The 23868-nt window shown below is 52.0% G+C and overlaps 1 protein-coding gene across 1 annotated transcript in view; it reads right to left on the minus strand.

Annotated features, from left to right (window-relative positions):
* LOC134983045 (uncharacterized) overlaps positions 1-23868 on the minus strand; it is a 118632-nt gene that overhangs the window by 79922 nt on the left and 14842 nt on the right. The window contains exons 2-3 of the mRNA XM_063948744.1: positions 17865-17949; positions 13783-13816 (exon numbers count right to left, since the gene is read on the minus strand). Of these exons, the coding sequence (XP_063804814.1) occupies positions 13783-13816; positions 17865-17948 (118 nt within the window). The 5' untranslated portion in view covers position 17949. The remainder of the gene's footprint in view (positions 1-13782; positions 13817-17864; positions 17950-23868) is intronic.

A 23868-nucleotide genomic window follows, 5' to 3' on the forward strand; every position in this document is an offset into this window, starting at 1 on the left:
GTTAAAGACACTTATGATTTGTATGACGTGAGAGCGGTGGTTAAAGACACTGATGACTTGTAGAATTTGAGAGCGGCGTTTAGCCCGCAGCCCACGCTGACTCCCAGAAGCACTGGTGACTGGATTGCGAGGAACACACCAGCCGCTGTATACGCTGGAACTGTGCAGCAACTGGCACCTGGAAGTGCCGGAAACACTGGGGTACGACTGCAGAGAGATTCGCCGGGAACAAGAGCACTGGCATCCACTTCAGGGGAAAAGACGATACTCAGGCGCCGAGGCTCTGCCCGGCGTCTGCCTTTGAATCTCCCGCCCGGCTGGATTGGCGGAACAGTCCGATGACGTCACCTGCTCCCCACCCACGTGATGTCGGGTGTCATGGCGGCGCCCCTGCCCCGGGGAACCGCACCAGCCAGACGCCGAAGCCCGTGGACCATCGAAGGCGGAGGCCGCAACACAGACCAGCAGGCACGCAGGGGTAAGCGCGGTGAACGCCGCCTATGGCGTGTGACACCGGACTACTTGTCCAACAGGTTCCACTGAAACACCCTGGCATGGAACCTGCCATACGGAATGGCCTCGTAGGCCGCCACCATCTTCCCCAGCAACCGAGTGCATTGAAGAAATGACACTCTTGCCGGTTTCAGAATCTGTTTTACCATGTTCTGTATTTCCAGAGAAAAACTCTCGGTAATTCTGTATCCAGAATCATACCCAAGAACGACAGCCGTGTCGTCGGAACCAACTGTGATTTTGGCAGGTTTAGGAGCCAACCATGTTGTTGCAGAATCGTCAGTGAGAGTGCAACGTTTTTCAGCAATTGCCCCTTAGATCTCGCCTTCATGAGGAGATCGTCCAAGTACAGGATAATTGTGATTCCCTGCTTGCGCAGGAGAACCATCATTTCCGCCATAACCTTGGTGAAAATCCTCGGAGCCGTGGACAGACCAAACGGCAACGTCTGAAATTGGTAATGACAATCCTGAACAGCAAACCTCCGGTATGCCTGATGTGGAGGATATATGGGAACGTGTAAGTAGGCATCCTTTATGTCGACCGACACCATAAAATCCCCATCCTCCAGACTGGAGATCACTGCTCGGAGAGATTCCATCTTGAATTTTAACTTTTTAAGAAAGAAATTGAGGGATTTTAAGTTCAGGATCGGTCTGACTGAGCCGTCCGGCTTCGGCACCACGAACAGACTCGATTCAAAGCCTTCCCCCTGTTGTGCCGGGAGTACCGTGACAATGACTTGATTTTGACACAACTTTAGTATTGCAGCGCAAACTACCTCCCTTTCTGGAAGAGAAGATGACAAAGCCGATTTGAATAATCGGTGAGGGGACACGTCTTGAAACTCTAATTTGTACCCCTGGGTTACTATTTCTAATATCCAAGGATCCAGGGCCGAGTGCACCCAGACCTGACTGAAGAGTTTGAGACGTGCCCCCACCGGTGCGGACTCCCGCAGAGGAGCCCCAGCGTCATGCGGTGGATTTGGTAGAAGCCGTAGAGGTCTTCTGCTCTTGGGAACTTGCCACAGCCTGTGACCTTTTTCCCTTTCCTCTTCCCCTCGCAGCAAGGAAAGAGGACCCTTTTTTGTATTTATTGGGCCGAATGGACTGCATCTGATAGTGGGGCGTTTTCTTCTGTTGTGCAGGAACGTAAGGTAAAAATGACGACTTACCCGCGGTAGCCATAGATACCAGGTCAGTGAGGCCGTCACCAAATAAGACACTACCGTTAAACGGTAAAGACTCCATCACCTTCTTAGAGTTAGCATCAGCATTCCATCGATGTATCCACAATGCCCTCCTAGCTGAGACTGCCATGGCATTGGCCCTTGATCCCAAAAGGCCAATATCACTTGCAGCTTCTTTGATATATCCTGCAGCGTCCCCGATATGACCCAGAATCAAAAGCACACTATCCCTGTCCAGGGTATCTACCTCTGATGACAAGTTATCTGCCCACTTTTCAATAGCGCTACTCACCCATGCCGCAGCAACGGCAGGCCTGAGCAGCGCACCAGTAGTGACATAAATGGATCCTTTAGAGCTGCCGTGTCAGGAGACGGAAGCGCCACCTTTTTGGACAGACGCGATAGAGCTTTGTCCACCGTGGGGGTTGACTTATACCTTTCCCTGTCCCCAGAGGGGAACGGATATGCCACTGGAATTCTTTTGGGAACCTGCACCTTCTTGTCAGGATTTTCCCAAGCTTTTTCAAAAAGAGCGTTCAGTTCATGAGAGGGAGGAAGCGTCACCTCAGGTTTCTTTCCTTTATACATACAGACCCTTGTATCAGGAACAGCGGGGTCCTCTGTGATATGTAATATGTCTTTTATCGCCACAATCATGTACTGAATGCTCTCAGCCAGTTTGGGAATTAATCTGACATCACTATAGTCGACACTGGAATCAGAGTCCGTGTCGGTATCTGTATCTGCTATCTGGGTAAATGCAAATTTCTGTGACCAAGAAGGGGTCTGGGCTTGTGACAATGCATCCTCCATGGATTTTCTCCATGTCTGGTTCTTAGACTCAGATTTATATAATCTCTTCGTCAACCGAGCCACATTAGCATTCAAAACACTCAACATATTTACCCAATCAGTCGTTGGCAGTGCCGACACGGTCACTCCCACAGCCTTTTCTGTCCCCACTCCAGCCTCCTCCTGGGAATAGCACTCAGCCTCAGACATGTCGACACACGCGTACCGACACCCACAACCACACTGGGGCTATAGGGGACAGACCCACAACAAAGCCTTTTAGAGAAACACAGAGGGGCGCTGTACAGGGAGGGAGGAAAGGGGTACTGTACAGGGAGGGAGGAAAGGGGTGCTGTACAGGGAGGGAGGAAAGGGGCGCTGTACAGGGAGGAAAGGGGTACTGTACAGGGAGGGAGGAAAGGGGCGCTGTACAGGGAGGGAGGAAAGGGGTGCTGTACAGGGAGGGAGGAAAGGGGTGCTGTACAGGGAGGGAGGAAAGGGGTGCTGTACAGGGAGGGAGGAAAGGGGCGCTGTACAGGGAGGGAGGAAAGGGGAGCTGTACAGGGAGGGAGGAAAGGGGTACTGTACAGGGAGGGAGGAAAGGGGTACTGTACAGGGAGGGAGGAAAGGGGCGCTGTACAGGGAGGGAGGAAAGGGGAGCTGTACAGGGAGGGAGGAAAGGGGCGCTGTACAGGGAGGGAGGAAAGGGGCGCTGTACAGGGAGGGAGGAAAGGGGCGCTGTACAGGGAGGGAGGAAAGGGGCACTGTACAGGGAGGGAGGAAAGGGGCGCTGTACAGGGAGGGAGGAAAGGGGTACTGTACAGGGAGGGAGGAAAGGGGCGCTGTACAGGGAGGAAAGGGGTACTGTACAGGGAGGAAAAAGGGGCGCTGTACAGGGAGGAAAAAGGGGCGCTGTACAGGGAGGGAGGAAAGGGGCGCTGTACAGGGAGGGAGGAAAGGGGAGCTGTACAGGGAGGGAGGAAAGGGGCGCTGTACAGGGAGGGAGGAAAGGGGCGCTGTACAGGGAGGGAGGAAAGGGGCGCTGTACAGGGAGGGAGGAAAGGGGTACTGTACAGGGAGGGAGGAAAGGGGCGCTGTACAGGGAGGAAAGGGGGCGCTGTACAGGGAGGGAGGAAAGGGGCGCTGTACAGGGAGGAAAGGGGTACTGTACAGGGAGGAAAAAGGGGCGCTGTACAGGGAGGAAAGGGGCGCTGTACAGGGAGGGAGGAAAGGGGCGCTGTACAGGGAGGAAAGGGGCACTGTACAGGGAGGAAAAAGGGGCGCTGTACAGGGAGGAAAAAGGGGCGCTGTACAGGGAGGGAGGAAAGGGGCGCTGTACAGGGAGGAAAGGGGCGCTGTACAGGGAGGAAAGGGGCGCTGTACAGGGAGGAAAGGGGCGCTGTACAGGGAGGAAAGGGGCGCTGTACAGGGAGGAAAGGGGCGCTGTACAGGGAGGAAAGGGGCGCTGTACAGGGAGGAAAAAGGGGCGCTGTACAGGGAGGAAAAAGGGGCGCTGTACAGGGAGGAAAAAGGGGCGCTGTACAGGGAGGAAAGGGGCGCTGTACAGGGAGGAAAGGGGCGCTGTACAGGGAGGAAAAAGGGGCGCTGTACAGGGAGGGAGGAAAGGGGCGCTGTACAGGGAGGAAAGGGGCTCTGTACAGGGAGGAAAGGGGCTCTGTACAGGGAGGAAAGGGGCTCTGTACAGGGAGGAAAAAGGGGCGCTGTACAGGGAGGGAGGAAAGGGGCGCTGTACAGGGAGGAAAGGGGCGCTGTACAGGGAGGAAAGGGGCGCTGTACAGGGAGGAAAGGGGCGCTGTACAGGGAGGAAAGGGGCGCTGTACAGGGAGGAAAGGGGCGCTGTACAGGGAGGAAAGGGGCGCTGTACAGGGAGGAAAAAGGGGCGCTGTACAGGGAGGAAAGGGGCGCTGTACAGGGAGGAAAGGGGCGCTGTACAGGGAGGAAAAAGGGGCGCTGTACAGGGAGGAAAAAGGGGCGCTGTACAGGGAGGAAAGGGGCGCTGTACAGGGAGGAAAGGGGCGCTGTACAGGGAGGAAAGGGGCGCTGTACAGGGAGGAAAGGGGCGCTGTACAGGGAGGAAAAAGGGGCGCTGTACAGGGAGGAAAAAGGGGCGCTGTACAGGGAGGAAAAAGGGGCGCTGTACAGGGAGGAAAAATAAGAATTTACTTACCGATAATTCTATTTCTCGGAGTCCGTAGTGGATGCTGGGGTTCCTGAAAGGACCATGGGGAATAGCGGCTCCGCAGGAGACAGGGCACAAAAGTAAAGCTTTCCGATCAGGTGGTGTGCACTGGCTCCTCCCCCTATGACCCTCCTCCAGACTCCAGTTAGATACTGTGCCCGGACGAGCGTACACAATAAGGAAGGATCTTGAATCCCGGGTAAGACTCATACCAGCCACACCAATCACACTGTACAACCTGTGATCTGAACCCAGTTAACAGCATGATAACAGAGGAGCCTCTGAAAGATGGCTCACAATAACAATAACCCGATTTAGTTAGCAATAACTATGTACAAGTATTGCAGACAATCCGCACTTGGGATGGGCGCCCAGCATCCACTACGGACTACGAGAAATAGAATTATCGGTAAGTAAATTCTTATTTTCTCTATCGTCCTAGTGGATGCTGGGGTTCCTGAAAGGACCATGGGGATTATACCAAAGCTCCCAAACGGGCGGGAGAGTGCGGATGACTCTGCAGCACCGAATGAGAGAACTCCAGGTCCTCTTTTGCCAGGGTATCAAATTTGTAGAATTTTACAAACGTGTTCTCCCCCGACCACGTAGCTGCTCGGCAGAGTTGTAATGCCGAGACCCCTCGGGCAGCCGCCCAAGATGAGCCCACCTTCCTTGTGGAATGGGCCTTAACAGATTTAGGCTGTGGCAGGCCTGCCACAGAATGTGCAAGTTGAATTGTGCTACCAATCCAACGAGCAATCGACTGCTTAAAAGCAGGAGCACCCAGCATGTTGGGTGCATACAGGATAAACAGCAAGTCAGATTTCCTGACTCCAGCCGACCTGGAAACTATATTTTCAGGGCCCTGACAACATCCAGCAACTTGGAGTCCTCCAAGTCCCTAGTAGCCGCAGGTACCACAATAAGCTGGTTCAGGTGAAACGCTGACACCACCTTAAGGAGAAACTGGGGACGAGTCCCAGCTTTGCTCTGTCCGAATGGACAACCAGATATGGCTATGTGAGTCAAAGCCGTCAAATCTGACACTCGCCTGGCCCCGGCCAGGACCAACAGCATGGCCACTTTCCATGTGAGATATATCAAATCCACAGATTTGAGTTGTTTTAAACCAATGTGATTTTAGGAATCCCAAAACTACGTTGAGATCTCCCAGTGCCACTGGAGACATCAAAGGGGGGTTGTATATGCAATACTCCCTTAACAAACTTCTGGACTTCAGGAACTGAAGCCAATTTCTTTTCTGGAAGAAAATCGACAGGTCGAAATTTGAACCTTAATGGACCCCAATTTGAGACCCATAGACACTCCTGTCTGCAGGAAATGTAGGAATTAACCTAGTTGAAATTCTTCCGTGGAGCCTTCCTGGCCTCACACCATGACACATATTTTCACCTAAGCGGTGATAATGTTGTGCGGTCACCTCCTTCCTGGCTCTGACCAGGGTAGGGATGACCTCTTCCGGAATGCCTTTTTCCCTTAGGATCCGGCGTTCACCCGCCCTGGCGTCAACGCAGCTGCGGTAAATCTTGGAACAGACATGATTCTTGCTGAATCAAGACCCTTCTTAGTATCTCTAGAAGTTCCGGGTACCAAGTCCTTCTTGGCCAAACCGGAGCCACGAGTATAGTACTTACTCCTCTCCTTCCTATCATTCTCAATACACTGGGTATGAAAGGCAGAGGATGGAACACATACACCGACTGGTACACCCTCGGTGTTACCAGAGCGTCCCAGCTATTGCCTGAGTGTCTCTTGACCTGGCGCTTCATGTGGGACGCCATCATAAATCACCTTTGGTCTTTCCCAACGGTTTACAATCATGTGGAAACTTCCAGATTAAGTTCCCACTTTTCCGGGTGGAATTCATACATGCTGAGGAAAACTTCCCAGTTGTCCACTCCCGGAATGAACACTACTGACAGTGTTATCACATGATTTTTCGCCCAGCGAAAAGTCCTTGCTATCATTGCCCTCCTGCTTCTTGTGTCGCCCCGTCTGTTAACGTGGGCGACTGGTATGATGATGTCCTACTGGATCAGCACCGGTTGACTTTGAAGCAGAGGTCTTCCTAGGCTCAGAGCATTGTAAATTGCCCTTAGCTCCAGTATATTCATGTGGAGAGAAATCTCCAGACTTGACCACATTTCCTTGGAAATTTCTTCCCTGTGTGATTGCTCCCCAGCCTCTCAGGCTGGCATCCGTGGTCACCAGAACACAGTCCTGAATGCTGAACGTGCTGCCCTCTAGAAGATGAGCACTCTGCAGCCCCCACAGAAGAGACACCCTTGTCCTTGGAGACAGGATTATCCGCTGATGCATCTGAAGATGCGATCCGGACCATTCGTCCCGCAAATCCCCCTGAAAAAAAAAGTTTTTTGCGTGAGATCTGCCGAATGGAATCGCTTCGTAAGAAGCCACCATTTTTCCCAGGACTCCTGTGCATTGATGCACTGATACCTGGTCTGGTTTTAGGAGGTTTCTGACTAGGTCGGATAACTCCCTGGCTTTCTCCTCCAGGAGAAAACCTTTTTCTGGACTATGCCCAGAATCATTCCTAGGAACAGCAGACGTATCGTCGGAAAACGGCTGCGATATTTGGAATATTTAAAATCCACTCATGCTGTCGTAGAACTACTTTAGATAGTGCTCTTCCGACGTCCAACTGTTCTCTTGAACTTGCCCTTTTCAGGATATCGTCCAAGTAAGGGATAATTAAGATGCCTTCTTTCTTTGAAGAATCATCTTTTCGGCCATTACCCTGGTAAAGGCCCGGGGTGCCGTGGATACTTCAACGGCAGCGTCTGAAACTGATATTGACAGTTCTGTACCACGAACCAGAGGTATCCTTGTTGCGAAGGACAAATTTGGACATGGAGGTAATCCTTGATGTCCAGGGACACCATATAGTCCCCTTTTTGGTTCGCTATCACTGCTCTGAGTGACTCCATCTTGATTTGAACCTTTTTATGTAAGTGTTCAAAGATTTCAGATTTAGACTACGTCTCACCAAGCCGTCTGGCTTCAGTACCACAATATAGTGTGGAAGACTAATACCCTTTTCCTTGTTGTAGGAGGGGTACTTTTATTATCACCTGCTGGAAATACAGCTTGTGAATCTTTTCCAATACTGCCTCCCTGTCGGAGGAAGCCGTTGGTAAAGCAGACTTCAGGAACCTGCGAGGAAAAGATGTCTCGACTCTCCAATCTGTACCCCTGGGATAATACTTGTACGATCTAGGGGTCAACTTGCGAGTGATCCCACTGCGCGCTGAGATTCTTGAGACTACCCCCCCACCTCACCTGAGTCCGCTTGCACGGCCCCAGCGTCCTGCTGAGGACTTGGCAGACGTGGTGGAGGGCTTCCTTTCCTGGGAAGGGGCTGCCCGCTGCAGTCTACTTCCCTTACCTCTATGTCTGGGCAGATATGACTGGCCTTTTGCCCGCTTGCCCTCATGGAAACGGAAGGATTGAGGCTGAAAAGACGGTGTCTTTTTCTGCTGAGATGTAACTTGGGGTAAAAAGGTTGGATTTCCCAGCTGTTGCCGTGGTCCCCAGGTCCGATGGACCGACCCCAACTAACTCCTTCCCTTTATACGGCAATACTTCCATGTGCCGTATGGGATCTGTATCACCTGACCACTGTCTTGTCCATGACATCTTCTGGGAGATATGGACAACGCACTTATCTTGATGCCAGAGTGCAAATATCCCTCTGTGCATCTCGCGTACATATATATAGAATGCATCCTATTAAATGCTCTATATCAATAATATATTTTCAGTCAGGGAATCAGACCAAGCCAACCCAGCACTGCATCTCCAGGCTGATGGCGATTGCTGGTCGCAGTATAACCACCGTATGTGTGTATATACTTTTTAGGATATTTTTCCAGCTTTCTATCAGCTGGCTCCTTGAGGGCGGCCGTATCTGGAGACGATAACGCCACTTGATAAGCGTGTGAGCGCCTTATCCACCCTAAGGGGTGTTTCCCAACGCGCCCTAACTTCTGGCGGGAAAGGGTATAACGCCAATATTTGCTATCGGGGTAACCCCACGCTTCATCACACACTTCATTTTATTTTATCTGATTCAGGAAAAACTACAGGTAGTTTTTTCACTCCCACATAATACCCTTTTTTGTGGTATTTGTAGTATCAGAAATATGTAACACCTCCTTCATTGCCCTTAACGTGTGGCCCTAATGAGAAATACGTTTGTTTATTCACCGTCGACACTGGATTCAGTGTCCGTGTCTGTGTCGACCGACTGAGGTAAATGGGCGTTTTTAAAGCCCCTGACGGTGTTTCTGAGACGCCTGGACCGGTACTAATTGTTTGTCGGCCGTCTCATGTCGTCAACCGACCTTGCAGCGTGTTGACCTTCTCACGTAATTCTCTCAATAAGCCATCCATTTCGGTGTCGACTCCCTAGAGAGTGACATCCCCATTACAGGCAATTGCTCCGCCTCCTCACCAACATCGTCCTCATACATGTCGACACACGTACCGACACACAGCACACACACCGGGAATGCTCTGACAGAGGACAGGACCCCACTAGCCCTTTGGAGAGACAGAGGGAGAGTTTGCCAGCACACACCAAAAACGCTATAATATATATAGGGACAACCTTATATAAGTGTTTCTCCCTTATAGCATCTTTATATATATATTAATATCGCCAATTAATGCCCCCCCCTCTCTGTTTTAACCCTGTTTCTGTAGTGCAGTGCAGGGGAGAGCCTGGGAGCCTTCTCTCCAGCCTTTCTGTGAGAGAAAATGGCGCTGTGTGCTGAGGAGATAGGCCCCGCCCCTTTCTCGGCGGGCTCGTCTCCCGCTCTTCAACGGATTATGGCAGGGGTTAAATATCTCCATATAGCCTCTGGGGCTATATGTGAGGTATTTTTAGCCAATATATAGGTTTTCATTTGCCTCCCAGGGCGCCCCCCCCCAGCGCCCTGCACCCTCAGTGACTGCGTGTGAAGTGTGCTGAGAGGAAAATGGCGCACAGCTGCAGTGCTGTGCGCTACCTTTAGAAGACTGCAAGAGTCTTCTGCCGCCGATTCTGGACCTCTTCTTACTTCAGCATCTGCAAGGGGGCCGGCGGCGCGGCTCCGGTGACCATCCAGGCTGTACCTGTGATCGTCCCTCTGGAGCTGATGTCCAGTAGCCAAGAAGCCAATCCATCCTGCACGCAGGTGAGTTCACTTCTTCTCCCCTCAGTCCCTCGTTGCAGTGATCCTGTTGCCAGCAGGACTCACTGTAAAATAAAAAACCTAAGCTAAACTTTTTCTAAGCAGCTCTTTAGGAGAGCCACCTAGATTGCACCCTTCTCGGCCGGGCACAAAAATCTAACTGGAGTCTGGAGGAGGGTCATAGGGGGAGGAGCCAGTGCACACCACCTGATCGGAAAGCTTTACTTTTGTGCCCTGTCTCCTGCGGAGCCGCTATTCCCCATGGTCCTTTCAGGAACCCCAGCATCCACTAGGACGATAGAGAAAAGGGGCGCTGTACAGGGAGGAAAAAGGGGCGCTGTACAGGGAGGAAAAAGGGGCGCTGTACAGGGAGGAAAAAGGGGCGCTGTACAGGGAGGAAAAAGGGGCGCTGTACAGGGAGGAAAAAGGGGCGCTGTACAGGGAGGAAAAAGGGGCGCTGTACAGGGAGGAAAAAGGGGCGCTGTACAGGGAGGAAAAAGGGGCGCTGTACAGGGAGGAAAAAGGGGCGCTGTACAGGGAGGAAAAAGGGGCGCTGTACAGGGAGGGAGGAAAAAGGGGCGCTGTACAGGGAGGGAGGAAAGGAGCGCTGTACAGGGAGGGAGGAAAGGGGGCGCTGTACAGGGAGGGAGGAAAGGGGCGCTGTACAGGGAGGGAGGAAAGGGGGCGCTGTACAGGGAGGGAGGAAAGGGGGCGCTGTACAGGGAGGGAGGAAAGGGGGCGCTGTACAGGGAGGGAGGAAAGGGGCGCTGTACAGGGAGGGAGGAAAGGGGAGCTGTACAGGAAGGGAGGAAAGGGGAGCTGTACAGGAAGGGAGGAAAGGGGCGCTGTACAGGGAGGGAGGAAAGGGGAGCTGTACAGGGAGGGAGGAAAGGGGCGCTGTACAGGGAGGGAGGAAGGGGCGCTGTACAGGGAGGGAGGAAAGGGGGCGCTGTACAGGGAGGGAGGAAAGGGGGCGCTGTACAGGGAGGGAGGAAAGGGGGCGCTGTACAGGGAGGGAGGAAAGGGGGCGCTGTACAGGGAGGGAGGAAAGGGGGCGCTGTACAGGGAGGGAGGAAAGGGGGCGCTGTACAGGGAGGGAGGAAAGGGGGCGCTGTACAGGGAGGGAGGAAAGGGGGCGCTGTACAGGGAGGGAGGAAAGGGGGCGCTGTACAGGGAGGGAGGAAAGGGGGCGCTGTACAGGGAGGGAGGAAAGGGGGCGCTGTACAGGGAGGAAAGGGGGCGCTGTACAGGGAGGAAAGGGGGCGCTGTACAGGGAGGGAGGAAAGGGGTGCTGTACAGGGAGGGAGGAAAGGGGAGCTGTACAGGAAGGGAGGAAAGGGGCGCTGTACAGGGAGGAAAGGGGTGCTGTACAGGGAGGGAGGAAAGGGGTACTGTACAGGGAGGGAGGAAAGGGGAGCTGTACAGGGAGGAAAGGGGGCGCTGTACAGGGAGGGAGGAAAGGGGGCGCTGTACAGGGAGGGAGGAAAGGGGGCGCTGTACAGGGAGGGAGGAAAGGGGGCGCTGTACAGGGAGGGAGGAAAGGGGGCGCTGTACAGGGAGGGAGGAAAGGGGAGCTGTACAGGGAGGGAGGAAAGGGGGCGCTGTACAGGGAGGGAGGAAAGGGGGCGCTGTACAGGGAGGGAGGAAAGGGGGCGCTGTACAGGGAGGGAGGAAAGGGGGCGCTGTACAGGGAGGGAGGAAAGGGGGCGCTGTACAGGGAGGAAAGGGGGCGCTGTACAGGGAGGAAAGGGGCGCTGTACAGGGAGGGAGGAAGGGGGCGCTGTACAGGGAGGGAGGAAAGGGGGCGCTGTACAGGGAGGGAGGAAAGGGGGCGCTGTACAGGGAGGGAGGAAAGGGGGCGCTGTACAGGGAGGGAGGAAAGGGGGCGCTGTACAGGGAGGGAGGAAAGGGGGCGCTGTACAGGGAGGGAGGAAAGGGGTGCTGTACAGGGAGGAAAGGGGGCGCTGTACAGGGAGGAAAGGGGCGCTGTACAGGGAGGGAGGAAAGGGGGCGCTGTACAGGGAGGGAGGAAAGGGGGCGCTGTACAGGGAGGGAGGAAAGGAGCGCTGTACAGGGAGGGAGGAAAGGAGCGCTGTACAGGGAGGGAGGAAAGGGGGCGCTGTACAGGGAGGGAGGAAAGGGGCACTGTACAGGGAGGGAGGAAAGGAGCGCTGTACAGGGAGGGAGGAAAGGGGTACTGTACAGGAAGGGAGGAAAGGGGAGCTGTACAGGAAGGGAGGAAAGGGGAGCTGTACAGGAAGGGAGGAAAGGGGAGCTGTACAGGAAGGGAGGAAAGGGGAGCTGTACAGGAAGGGAGGAAAGGGGAGCTGTACAGGAAGGGAGGAAAGGGGAGCTGTACAGGGAGGAAAGGGGAGCTGTACAGGAAGGGAGGAAAGGGGAGCTGTACAGGAAGGGAGGAAAGGGGAGCTGTACAGGAAGGGAGGAAAGGGGAGCTGTACAGGGAGGAAAGGGGCTCTGTACAGGGAGTAAAGGGGCGCTGTACAGGGAGGGAGGAAAGGGGAGCTGTACAGGAAGGGAGGAAAGGGGAGCTGTACAGGAAGGGAGGAAAGGGGCGCTGTACAGGGAGGAAAGGGGCGCTGTACAGGGAGGGAGGAAAGGGGAGCTGTACAGGAAGGGAGGAAAGGGGAGCTGTACAGGAAGGGAGGAAAGGGGCGCTGTACAGGGAGGGAGGAAAGGGGAGCTGTACAGGGAGGGAGGAAAGGGGCGCTGTACAGGGAGGGAGGAAAGGGGAGCTGTACAGGAAGGGAGGAAAGGGGAGCTGTACAGGAAGGGAGGAAAGGGGCGCTGTACAGGGAGGGAGGAAAGGGGCGCTGTACAGGGAGGGAGGAAAGGGGCGCTGTACAGGGAGGGAGGAAAGGGGAGCTGTACAGGGAGGGAGGAAAGGGGAGCTGTACAGGAAGGGAGGAAAGGGGAGCTGTACAGGAAGGGAGGAAAGGGGCGCTGTACAGGGAGGGAGGAAAGGGGCGCTGTACAGGGAGGGAGGAAAGGGGAGCTGTACAGGAAGGGAGGAAAGGGGAGCTGTACAGGAAGGGAGGAAAGGGGCGCTGTACAGGGAGGGAGGAAAGGGGTACTGTACAGGGAGTAAAGGGGTGCTGGATACTGAAAGTGAAAACCTTGGCAGCAATCACATCAGAAATTAGCTCCTTAGTGTAGTGTTCATATTAGCAACCTGCCACTTTCAAAACCTGTGCAATTCCGCTTTCATGCCTGGGGTGTCACTCTCTGCTTTGGTGCTTCTAGCACAGTGTGGTCTGTATCTCAGCATGGTGCTAACACTACACTGAGGAGCTCTTATATGAGATACTAATGGCAGGAAGGAAGATAGTTACTGGCGCTGCTGGTGGGAACAATGATGATGGACAGACGGGAGGTAGAATGAAGGGTCTGGCCGGGTGGAAGGACTATCTGATAACAGCTTGCACACACACTGGGTGGAAACGATCACAAATCTCTGGCAATCAGGGATACAGCCCCCTTTAGGTTATTCCACAACATTAATATACATTGTACACTAGTTTCAACGTCAACATTGTTATTAGGCCAACTCACTGAAAGATTTCAAATAAAGAAAAATAAATCAAATTGCCAACTCGTGTTTGTATAACTGCGGTATAAGATGTTCCTACGTTCCATCCTCACAATATACAGGACTCCCACGATTGCCGTGTCCTATGTACAAGGTATAAAGCACTTGGCAGTGCCACCCTCGGCACACGGGGCAACGGCAGCGCCACCCTCGGCACACGGGGCAACGGCAGCGCCACCCTCGGCACACGGGGTATCATAGCTCTGATGATACAAACCCTCCTGAGAGAAGTAAATGGGTAACAGTGCCGTCTTCTACTTACTCTGCGTTTCCTCAGCAGCACCGTCCACATCCACCTATTAGTGAGAAGAAAGGAATTACATTGAGTAAAAGCCGCCATCGGTTGGGCGATATTACATTGTTAATAAGATAATTGCACTGCTAGAGGATAAAGCATAAATCAGGCGCACTAATGAGACAGACTGTAAGATCTCCCCCACTATGCCCTGCGCGTCACATTCACTCTCTCTACCTTCTGCTGGTCAGTCATCAAAGAGGAGGTCCTGGAGGGTCCTGCTACACTGTGCCAGGCCTTTCCTGCAGCCGTCTCCAGGGGCTGTGTCTCCTCTAGCTTTATCCTCAGCCGGTGACATACTGCCTGATCAGGTGACTGACTCGCCCATTCCAGAATTTTCCACTTCTTTCCCTTATACTCCGGGTTACTGCCGCTGTATGTTCTGGGTCATTGTCCATCTGGGCTGTGAGGCGTCGTCCAATCATCTCTGCAGAATTCCACTGAATGTAAGCAGATAGTACATCCCTATACACTTCACTATTCATCCGGCTGCTCCCGTCTCATCATCAGTAACCACTAGTGACCCAGTGTCAGTGGAAGCCATGCCGCAACACGCCATCACACCGCCTCCACCGTGCGCTACAGAGGAGGTGCTGTGCCTCAGATTATGAGCCATTCTAAGCCTTCTCCATACTTTCATCTTCCCCTCATTCTGGGGCAGGTGGATCTTAGTATCATCTTCCCCTCATTCTGGGGCAGGTGGATCTTAGTATCATCTTCCCCTCATTCTGGGGCAGGTGGATCTTAGTATCATCTTCCCCTCATTCTGGGGCAGGTGGATCTTAGTTTCATCCTCCCCTCATTCTGGGGCAGGTGGATCTTAGTATCATCTTCCCCTCATTCTGGGGCAGGTGGATCTTACTTTCATCTTCCCCTCATTCTGGGCAGGTGGATCTTACTTTCATCTTCCCCTCATTCTGGGCAGGTGGATCTTACTTTCATCTTCCCCTCATTCTGGGGCAGGTGGATCTTAGTATCATCTTCCCCTCATTCTGGGGCAGGTGGATCTTTGTTTCATCTTCCCCTCATTCTGGGGCAGGTGGATCTTTGTTTCATCTTCCCCTCATTCTGGGGCAGGTGGATCTTTGTTTCATCTTCCCCTCATTCTGGGGCAGGTGGATCTTTGTTTCATCTTCCCCTCATTCTGGGGCAGGTGGATCTTTGTTTCATCTTCCCCTCATTCTGGGGCAGGTGGATCTTTGTTTCATCTTCCCCTCATTCTGGGGCAGGTGGATCTTTGTTTCATCTTCCCCTCATTCTGGGGCAGGTGGATCTTTGTTTCATCTTCCCCTCATTCTGGGGCAGGTGGATCTTTGTTTCATCTTCCCCTCATTCTGGGGCAGGTGGATCTTAGTATCATCTTCCCCTCATTCTGGGCAGGTGGATCTTAGTATCATCTTCCCCTCATTCTGGGGCAGGTGGATCTTAGTATCATCTTCCCCTCATTCTGGGGCAGGTGGATCTTTGTTTCATCTTCCCCTCATTCTGGGCAGGTGGATCTTAGTATCATCTTCCCCTCATTCTGGGCAGGTGGATCTTAGTATCATCTTCCCCTCATTCTGGGGCAGGTGGATCTTTGTTTCATCTTCCCCTCATTCTGGGGCAGGTGGATCTTTGTTTCATCTTCCCCTCATTCTGGGGCAGGTGGATCTTACTTCCATCTGACCCTCATTCTGGGGCAGGTGGATCTTACTTCCATATGACCACAGAACGCTGCTCCAGAGCTGGGCTGGCTATTTTAGATGTATTTTGGCACAGTGGAATCTGGCCTTTCTACTCTTGAGGCTTATGAATGGTTTGCACCTTGTGGTGACCCTCCTGTATTGGTTTTGTGAAGTCTTCTCTTTATGGTAGACTTGGATAATGATATCCCTACCTCCTGTGGAGCGTTCCTCACTTGGCTGGATGTTGTAAAGTGTTTTTCATTACAATGGAACCGATCCTACAATCATCCACCAGCATGGTCTTCCATGGATGTCCAGGCCTTTCTATGTTGTCCAGGTCACCAGTACGTTCTGTTTTTCTCAAAATATACCAAACTGTAGATTTGGCTCCTTCTCGGGGTCTCGTTATCTCCCTGATGGATTTTTTTGTTTATGTTTGCAGCCTAAGGATGGTCTATCTCACCTGCATGCCGGTATATTGTTCCTGTCACACCCACATAATACCCCCAGTGCCCACCACTTACACATCTGTATATCCTAGCACATAGGGCGACATGCAGAGGCTGGGACCGGTATATTGTTCCTGTCACACCCACATAATACCCCCAGTGCCCACCACTTACACATCTGTATATACTAGTATATAGGGCAACATGCAGAGGCTGGGACCGGTATATTGTTCCTGTCACACCCACATAATACCCGCAGTGCCCACCACTTATACATCTGTATATCCTAGCACATAGGGCGACATGCAGAGGCTGGGACCGGTATATTGTTCCTGTCACACCCACATAATACCCGCAGTGCCCACCACTTATACATCTGTATATCCTAGTACATAGGGCGACATGCAGAGGCTGGGACCGGTATATTGTTCCTGTCACACCACATAATACCCCCAGTGCCCACCACTTATACATCTGTATATCCTAGCACATAGGGCGACATGCAGAGGCTGGGACCGGTATATTGTTCCTGTCACACACCCACATAATACCCCCAGTGCCCACCACTTATACATCTGTATATCCTAGTACATAGGGCGACATGCAGAGGCTGGGACCGGTATATTGTTCCTGTCACACCCACATAATACCCCCAGTGCCCACCACTTACACATCTGTATATCCTAGCACATAGGGCGACATGCAGAGGCTGGGACCGGTATATTGTTCCTGTCACACCCACATAATACCCGCAGTGCCCACCACTTACACATCTGTATATCCTAGCACATAGGGCGACATGCAGAGGCTGGGGCCGGTATATTGTTCCTGTCACACCCACATAATACCCCCAGTGCCCATCACTTATACATCTGTATATCCTAGCACATAGGGCGACATGCAGAGGCTGGGGCCGGTATATTGTTCCTGTCACACCCACATAATACCCGCAGTGCCCACCACTTACACATCTGTATATCCTAGCACATAGGGCGACATGCAGAGGCTGGGACCGGTATATTGTTCCTGTCACACCCACATAATACCCGCAGTGCCCACCACTTACACATCTGTATATCTCTGTCCTGTTTGGATTTCACAGACGTGGCTGGCCTGTGAATAAGCAGACTCTGGCCAGATGGATTAGAATGGTGATTGCACATGCCTATGGACAGGCCGGGCTCCCGGCTCCTGCTGCTATTAAGGCCCATTCTACTCGGTCTGTTGGACCTTCTTTTCCGGGGGCGGCCCGCCGTGGCGCATTCACAGAACAATTGTAAAAGGCGGCTACATGGTCTTCAGTGAACACGTTTCTTAGGTTTTATGCCTTTGATACCTTCGCCTCCCAGGATGCTTCCTTTGGACGCCGGATTCTCATAGCCACTCAGGCACGCCCCCTCCCTTGAGTACTGCTTTGGTACATCCCTGATGTTTCCATGTGGAAATCCTATGTACCCTGATGCAGAAAGTAAGAGTTATGGTAAACTTACCATTGTTAACGCTCTTTCTGCGAGGTACACTAGATTCCACAGTGCGCCCACCCTGACGCACTTAGCTTCTTTGGGTTGTATGGCATTAGCCACTGGTCCCTTCTCCTGTCGTGAGAATGTGGTTCTATGTGACTAACATCTGCCGTCTCTCTTACCTGCTGCTACATTGGACTGGTTAACAAAACTGAGCGCCAGTGCCTGGAGGCGGGGCTATAGAGGAGGCCCCAATGCATTCTGGGAGAGGTAAAGCTTGATCTCTCTCTACACCCCAGTGTTTCCCTGTGGACCCTATGTACTTTGCAGAAAGAGCGTTAACCATGGTAAGTCTACCATAACTCTTACTATATGAAAGCATACAGGGTGACATGCAGACGATGAGGACCAGTATAATGGACTCATCAGCCCCACCGTCTCCCACCACTACAACCATACAGGGAATCACACACCTTGTTTGGTTTTCTCTTATGTTCCTTCCAGAATTCAGCTTCCCAGGTCTTCAGGAGATGTTTTACCTCGTCATAGCGGTCCATCCTGTGAGGAACAGGTATACATATACTGTTATTTCATTACCATGTTACACAGTGATTTGAGAAAATTCAGCATAACAGCACTGAGAACATGATCTAAGGGTTACAACTGCTGGGGATGGGGGGGGTAACATGTGCAGAGAGAGTTGGGTGGGGCGTGTTCAAATTGAAATCTAAATTGAAGTGTCAAAATAAAGCAGCCAGTATTTACCCTGCACAGAAACAAAATACCCACCAAAATCTAACTCTCTCTGCACATGTTACATCTGCCCCACCTGCAGTGGTAGGAATAAAAAAGAAGCAGGTTTATGGAGCAGCCATTCTCCAACCACTGTGACTTATCATGAATGTAATCCAATCCAGAGTTACCCCATCTGTCCTGAATGAATATGGCCGTACCCAGCAGCAGTGATGGAAATCGTGATCAACGCTCCCAACAGAATGAACTGGAGATTAGTGGTAAGGGCTATGGCCCTCATTCCGAGTTGTTCGCTCGCTAGCTGCTTTTAGCAGTATTGCACACGCTAAGCCGCCGCCCCCTGGGAGTGAATCTTAGCTTAGCAGGATAGCGAATGAAAGATTAGCAGAATTGCGAATAGAAATTTCTTAGCAGTTTCTGAGTAGCTCCGGACTTACTCTACCACTGCGATCAGTTCAGTCAGTTTCGTTCCTGGTTGACGTCACAAACACACCCAGCGTTCGCCCAGCCACTCCCCCGTTTCTCCAGCCACTCCCGCGTTTTTCCCTGACACGCCTGCGTTTTTTCGCACACACCCATAAAACAGCCAGTTTCCACCCAAAAACACCCACTTCCTGTCAATCACACTACGATCAGCAGAACAATGAAAAAACCTTGTTAGGCCGTGAGTAAAATACCTAACTTTTGTGCTAATTTACTTGGCACAGGCGCACTGCGGACATTGCGCATGCGCAGTTTGCGACTAATCGCTCCGTAGCAAAAAATAAAAAATAAAGAGCGAACTCGGAATGAGGGCCTATGTACGGACTTCATTAACATGGTCAGGGCCATTATATAAGTTACCTTACAATTCAGGAAGGTTAGATCCATAACCCTAGTTACTGAGGCCAAACCACAGAGGTGCCACTTACATTCACAAGAGACCGAGGTCACAGACAGACAGGGACATCAGTCGGTAACAAGCAGACGGTGATAAAGATCCCTGTAATAAGAGTACACGGCCCTACAGACATGGAGATATGCCGCCGAGCTGCCCGACCGCCGATACAGCAGACGGGCGACCCAGCGGCGGGGGGAGTGAAGTTTCTTCACTCCCCCCGTCACCCGGCTCCACAGAAGTGCAGCCATATATGGAGGAGGTCGTCCATATTGGCCTGCATGCACAGCCGACGGGGCACCAGCGATGAACGAGCGCGGCGCCTCCACACTGACAGATATGAACGCTATCTCATCCATTAATGATCGTTCATATCTTGCAGTCAAATCGCCCAGTGTGTATAGGGCCTATTACAGTCAGCGGGGGAGGGGGATTCTACTAGGCATAGTAGCGTCACATCAGGCCTGACTCAGATGTGCGCTAATGCAGCTGCAAGTGCCATTTTCTCCGCAACGCGACCACAGATATCAGCAAGTGACGCCGACTGGAGCTACCGCAACTTAGTCACAATTACGTTAATATACGCATGAACAAGTAATATCAGACTGAAGGGCAGAGCTATGGCTACGAGACTGGACCCGGCTGTAGTCACGCGGGCGCCATGTTTTTGTACGTTAAGACACGCAGCTGATGTCACATACTTCCTGTAAATCACTTTTCAAAGGAGTCCACGCTAACCCCCCCAACCCTAAGCCCCCCTAACCCCCCTCTACAGTCTAACCCTAACCCCCACCTACAGTCTAACCCTAACCTCCCCTAACCCCCCTCTACAGTCTAACCCTAACCCCCACCTACAGTCTACCCTAACCCCCCCTAACCCCCACCTACAGTCTAACCCTAACCCCCACCTACAGTCTAACCCTAACCCCCACCTACAGTCTAACCCTAACCTCCCCTAACCCCCCTCTACAGTCTAACCCTAACCCCCACCTACAGTCTAACCCTAACCCCCACCTACAGTCTAACCCTAACCTCCCCTAACCCCCCACCTACAGTCTAACCCTAACCCCCACCTACAGTCTAACCCTAACCCCCACCTACAGTCTAACCCTAACCCCCACCTACAGTCTAACCCTAACCCCCACCTACAGTCTAACCCTAACCCCCACCTACAGTCTAACCTTAAACCCCCCCCCCCCCCCCCCAACCATCCACCCGCAGTCTAGACCCCCTCCCTCTCGCAGCTGCACTTACCATGTACAGTGATCAGCATTGTCAGCTGTCTGGCCCCCCCCCCAGTATTATGGCGGTGGTACTGTGACCGGTGGGATGCTGACTACATCGCGTTTAAAGGGAAGATAGCAGATTTCACATCCATGTTTATTCCGTAATTAAACCTCATCAAAGATGGACACTGAGCAGAAAGCAAAGAAGGCTGAAAATGATAGAGGAGCAGTGTTCTCCCTAGGCAGTCCTCCCGGACACAGACCCCGCTGCCAGGCACTACCCTCCAATGCACACTTGTTGCTGGAAGGACGGTCATTTGCCGGCACACACCGTACAGACTCTGGGGATGGAAGACGGTGATGTGACATCAGGGCCGCGTCTCAGTGAGGGACGGTCGGCTATAGCCGGCACACACCGTACAGATTCTGGGGATGGAAGACGGTGATGTGACATCAGGGCCGCGTCTCAGTGAGGGACGGTCGGCTATAGCCGGCACACACCGTACAGACTCTGGGGATGGAAGACGGTGATGTGACATCAGGGCCGCGTCTCAGTGAGGGACGGTCGGCTATAGCCGGCACACACCGTACAGACTCTGGGGATGGAAGACGGTGATGTGACATCAGGGCCGCGTCTCAGTGAGTGACGGTCGGCTATAGCCGGCACACACCGTACAGACTCTGGGGATGGAAGACGGTGATGTGACATCAGGGCCGAGTCTCAGTGAGGGACGGTCGGCTATAGCCGGCACACACCGTACAGACTCTGGGGATGGAAGACGGTGATGTGACATCAGGGCCGCGTCTCAGTGAGTGACGGTCGGCTATAGCCGGCACACACCGTACAGACTCTGGGGATGGAAGACGGTGATGTGACATCAGGGCCGTGTCTCAGTCTCACCATGTAGTGCTGCCTATGAAGGACCTACCTTACGTGTAGAGTGAGCAGAGACATTAGCCGGAGTAGAGAGATCAGCACGAGAATAAGCTTCTGATATTACCAATCGGAGCCATCTTGCCAGCGTCTGTTTACTAGCGTACCATCCTCTTCTAAGAAACCCGTAGAGGATGAAGAGAGAATCTGTTTTTCTGATGGCACTAGTACGATCTATGTAGATTCTTAATGCCCGGACCACGTCCAGTCCCGATACCTGAAAAGCTAGGACTACAATCTCCTCATTCAGGTGAAACTTTAACACCACCTTTGGAAGATAGCTAGATCTCGTTCTGAGAACTGCTGTCTGGAGAAAAAAAAAAAAAAACACTTTGGAAATGAGACTTACACGACAGCGCTTCTAAATCTGACTCTTCTGGCTGACGCCATTGCCAGTAGAAAGAGCACTTTAGCCATTAACCATTTAAGATCTGCTCTCTTAAGTGGTTCAAACGGGGGTCCCTGAAGGAATTTAAGAACTAGATTCAAATCCCAGGGAGCTGCAGGAGGAACAAATGGAGGTTGAATATGTACAACTCCCTGAAAGAAAGTACATCCTGTAAATCAGCAATCTTCTGCTGAAACCATACAGTCAATGCCGATACTTGAACTCTCAAGGACGCTACTTTCAAACCCTTGAAGGAAATCCAAAATCCTGGACACTTTAAAAGATCTTGGATTCAAACTTTATCCAGTACACCAATGAATATGGGCTTGCCATATTCGATGATAAATATGAGCTGAAGAAGGTTTTCTTGCTCTAAGCATAGTTTGTGAAAATCCTTTAGCCTCTAAGATAGAGGTTTCAACAGCCACGCCGTCAAAGACAGACGATCCAGATGGCTGCGACAACAAGGACCCTGCATTAGCAGATCTGGACGTTGAGGGAGCAGTATCGGTGCTTCCACGGACATTCTTAGTAGATCTGTGTACCAATGCCTTCTTGGCCAAGCTGGAGCTATTAAGATTATGGCTCTGTGACAGGACGGTCCCGTACGAAAGCACTCGCCGCTTTCGCGTCCCGTCGGCTGCGCACAGAATGGAAGGTAAGTCACACGAGGCCTGACCACATAGGGGATTCCCGCTTCCCGTCAGTAACCGCCTGTTACTGACTCCACCCACTGCGCTGTGGGCGGGTTTATGCTGCCACCACCAAACTCCTAACCTTCCGTGGCGTTTGGAACCACGGTTCTGCTGTGTATGTGCCGACGCACCGCCTTACCACACCTGTGTGGTGTTGACGAATCCCCACTAGCCACTTGCTAGGCCTCTAGCGGTAGCTGGCGGAAGGCGGAACTTGGAGACGTTAGGTGCTCCCTGGACAGCTGGAGAACGAGGCTATGGTTGGCATAACCCTGTAGGTCACAAGATGAAGCAGTCTTCTTGAGGCAATGATGTTTATTTGCTCAATGATAACCTTTAAAAAGGCTCCTCCCTATTGCTAGGGGCAACAGCATACAATCAGATGTTTTCAGCAGAATAAGATGGTACAATACTACAACTCTGGAGGCACGCAGGTCTCCTTTTTATGTCAGTTTTCCACACAGTACCACAGGGGGGTAAGCCCTCCCTGTCTTCTCCAACCAATCAGGTTATTTTACAAAATACCAATAAATTACATTTTACAAGGATATAAGTGCAATAAAACAATATCCTCCTTCCTGTCACCCAGACAACGTTTGGTATCAGATTAACATTCACTATTGATAAATTTATCACATAGCTTCAAAATACAAATGTGTCTGTCTCAGTCAGGCAAACCCAGTGTTTGAGATTACAACAGGAAAGGCTACAATACAAACAAACAGTATTCCTTCCTGCATCTTCCATCCAGGGGTCGTATATCAATTAAATCAGGTACATGAAACAGATTCCAAGCCCATAGACCCAGTGATTAGCATCTCTCTCTAAGGAACTTACACATCAAAAGGTTTTGGTCATTCACACCTCTCTGCTAGGACAGGGCCATTAGCATGCCACTTCCTACTGACAGGAGATGATTATTCAGACAGCTATAGTAACTGCATTTTTCCTTTAAAATACATTTTTAAACATTTGTACAAACACGGCGCCTAGCGCCCACAATATTTTAAATATGGCGCCAAGCGCCCATTGTCCCGATAATGGCGCCGGGCACTAGGGGTTAACCCCTTCAGTGCCGCGGCGGCCATTTTACACGTGGGCTGGAGTCTCTCCGGCCACACTCTCCCTTTGCTTGTTTTATTTTTCTCACTACTCTGGGTAACAGAGATATTGGCGGGAACAGATATGCCAGCTGAAACCTCCATTCTACTAACAGTGCGTCTACCAGGACCGCTCCTGGGTCCCTCGTTCTTGATCCGTACCTCGGAACTTTGTTGTTTAGACGAGACGCCATGAGATCTATCTCCGGTAGAACCCATCTGTTCACTATTGCCTGAAACACTTCTGGGTGTAATGCCCATTTGGTTTCCTGAATGGTGTGCCGACTGAGAAAATCCGCTTCCCAGTTCAGTAACTGCTGGAACAAATACTGCTGACAATGCTGGGAGATGGAGTTCTGCCCACCTTAGAATGGGAGTTACTTCCTCCATCAGTCTCTTGCTGTGAGTTCCTCCTTGATGATTGAGGTATGCTACTGCTGTCGCATTGTCTGAGCGGATCTGGACTGGTCTTTCTTGTAGATTGTCCTTTGCCTGAACTAGATC

Source organism: Pseudophryne corroboree (genome assembly GCF_028390025.1).
Source record: "Pseudophryne corroboree isolate aPseCor3 chromosome 2 unlocalized genomic scaffold, aPseCor3.hap2 SUPER_2_unloc_2, whole genome shotgun sequence".
In the NCBI taxonomy this organism is placed as follows: domain Eukaryota; kingdom Metazoa; phylum Chordata; class Amphibia; order Anura; family Myobatrachidae; genus Pseudophryne; species Pseudophryne corroboree.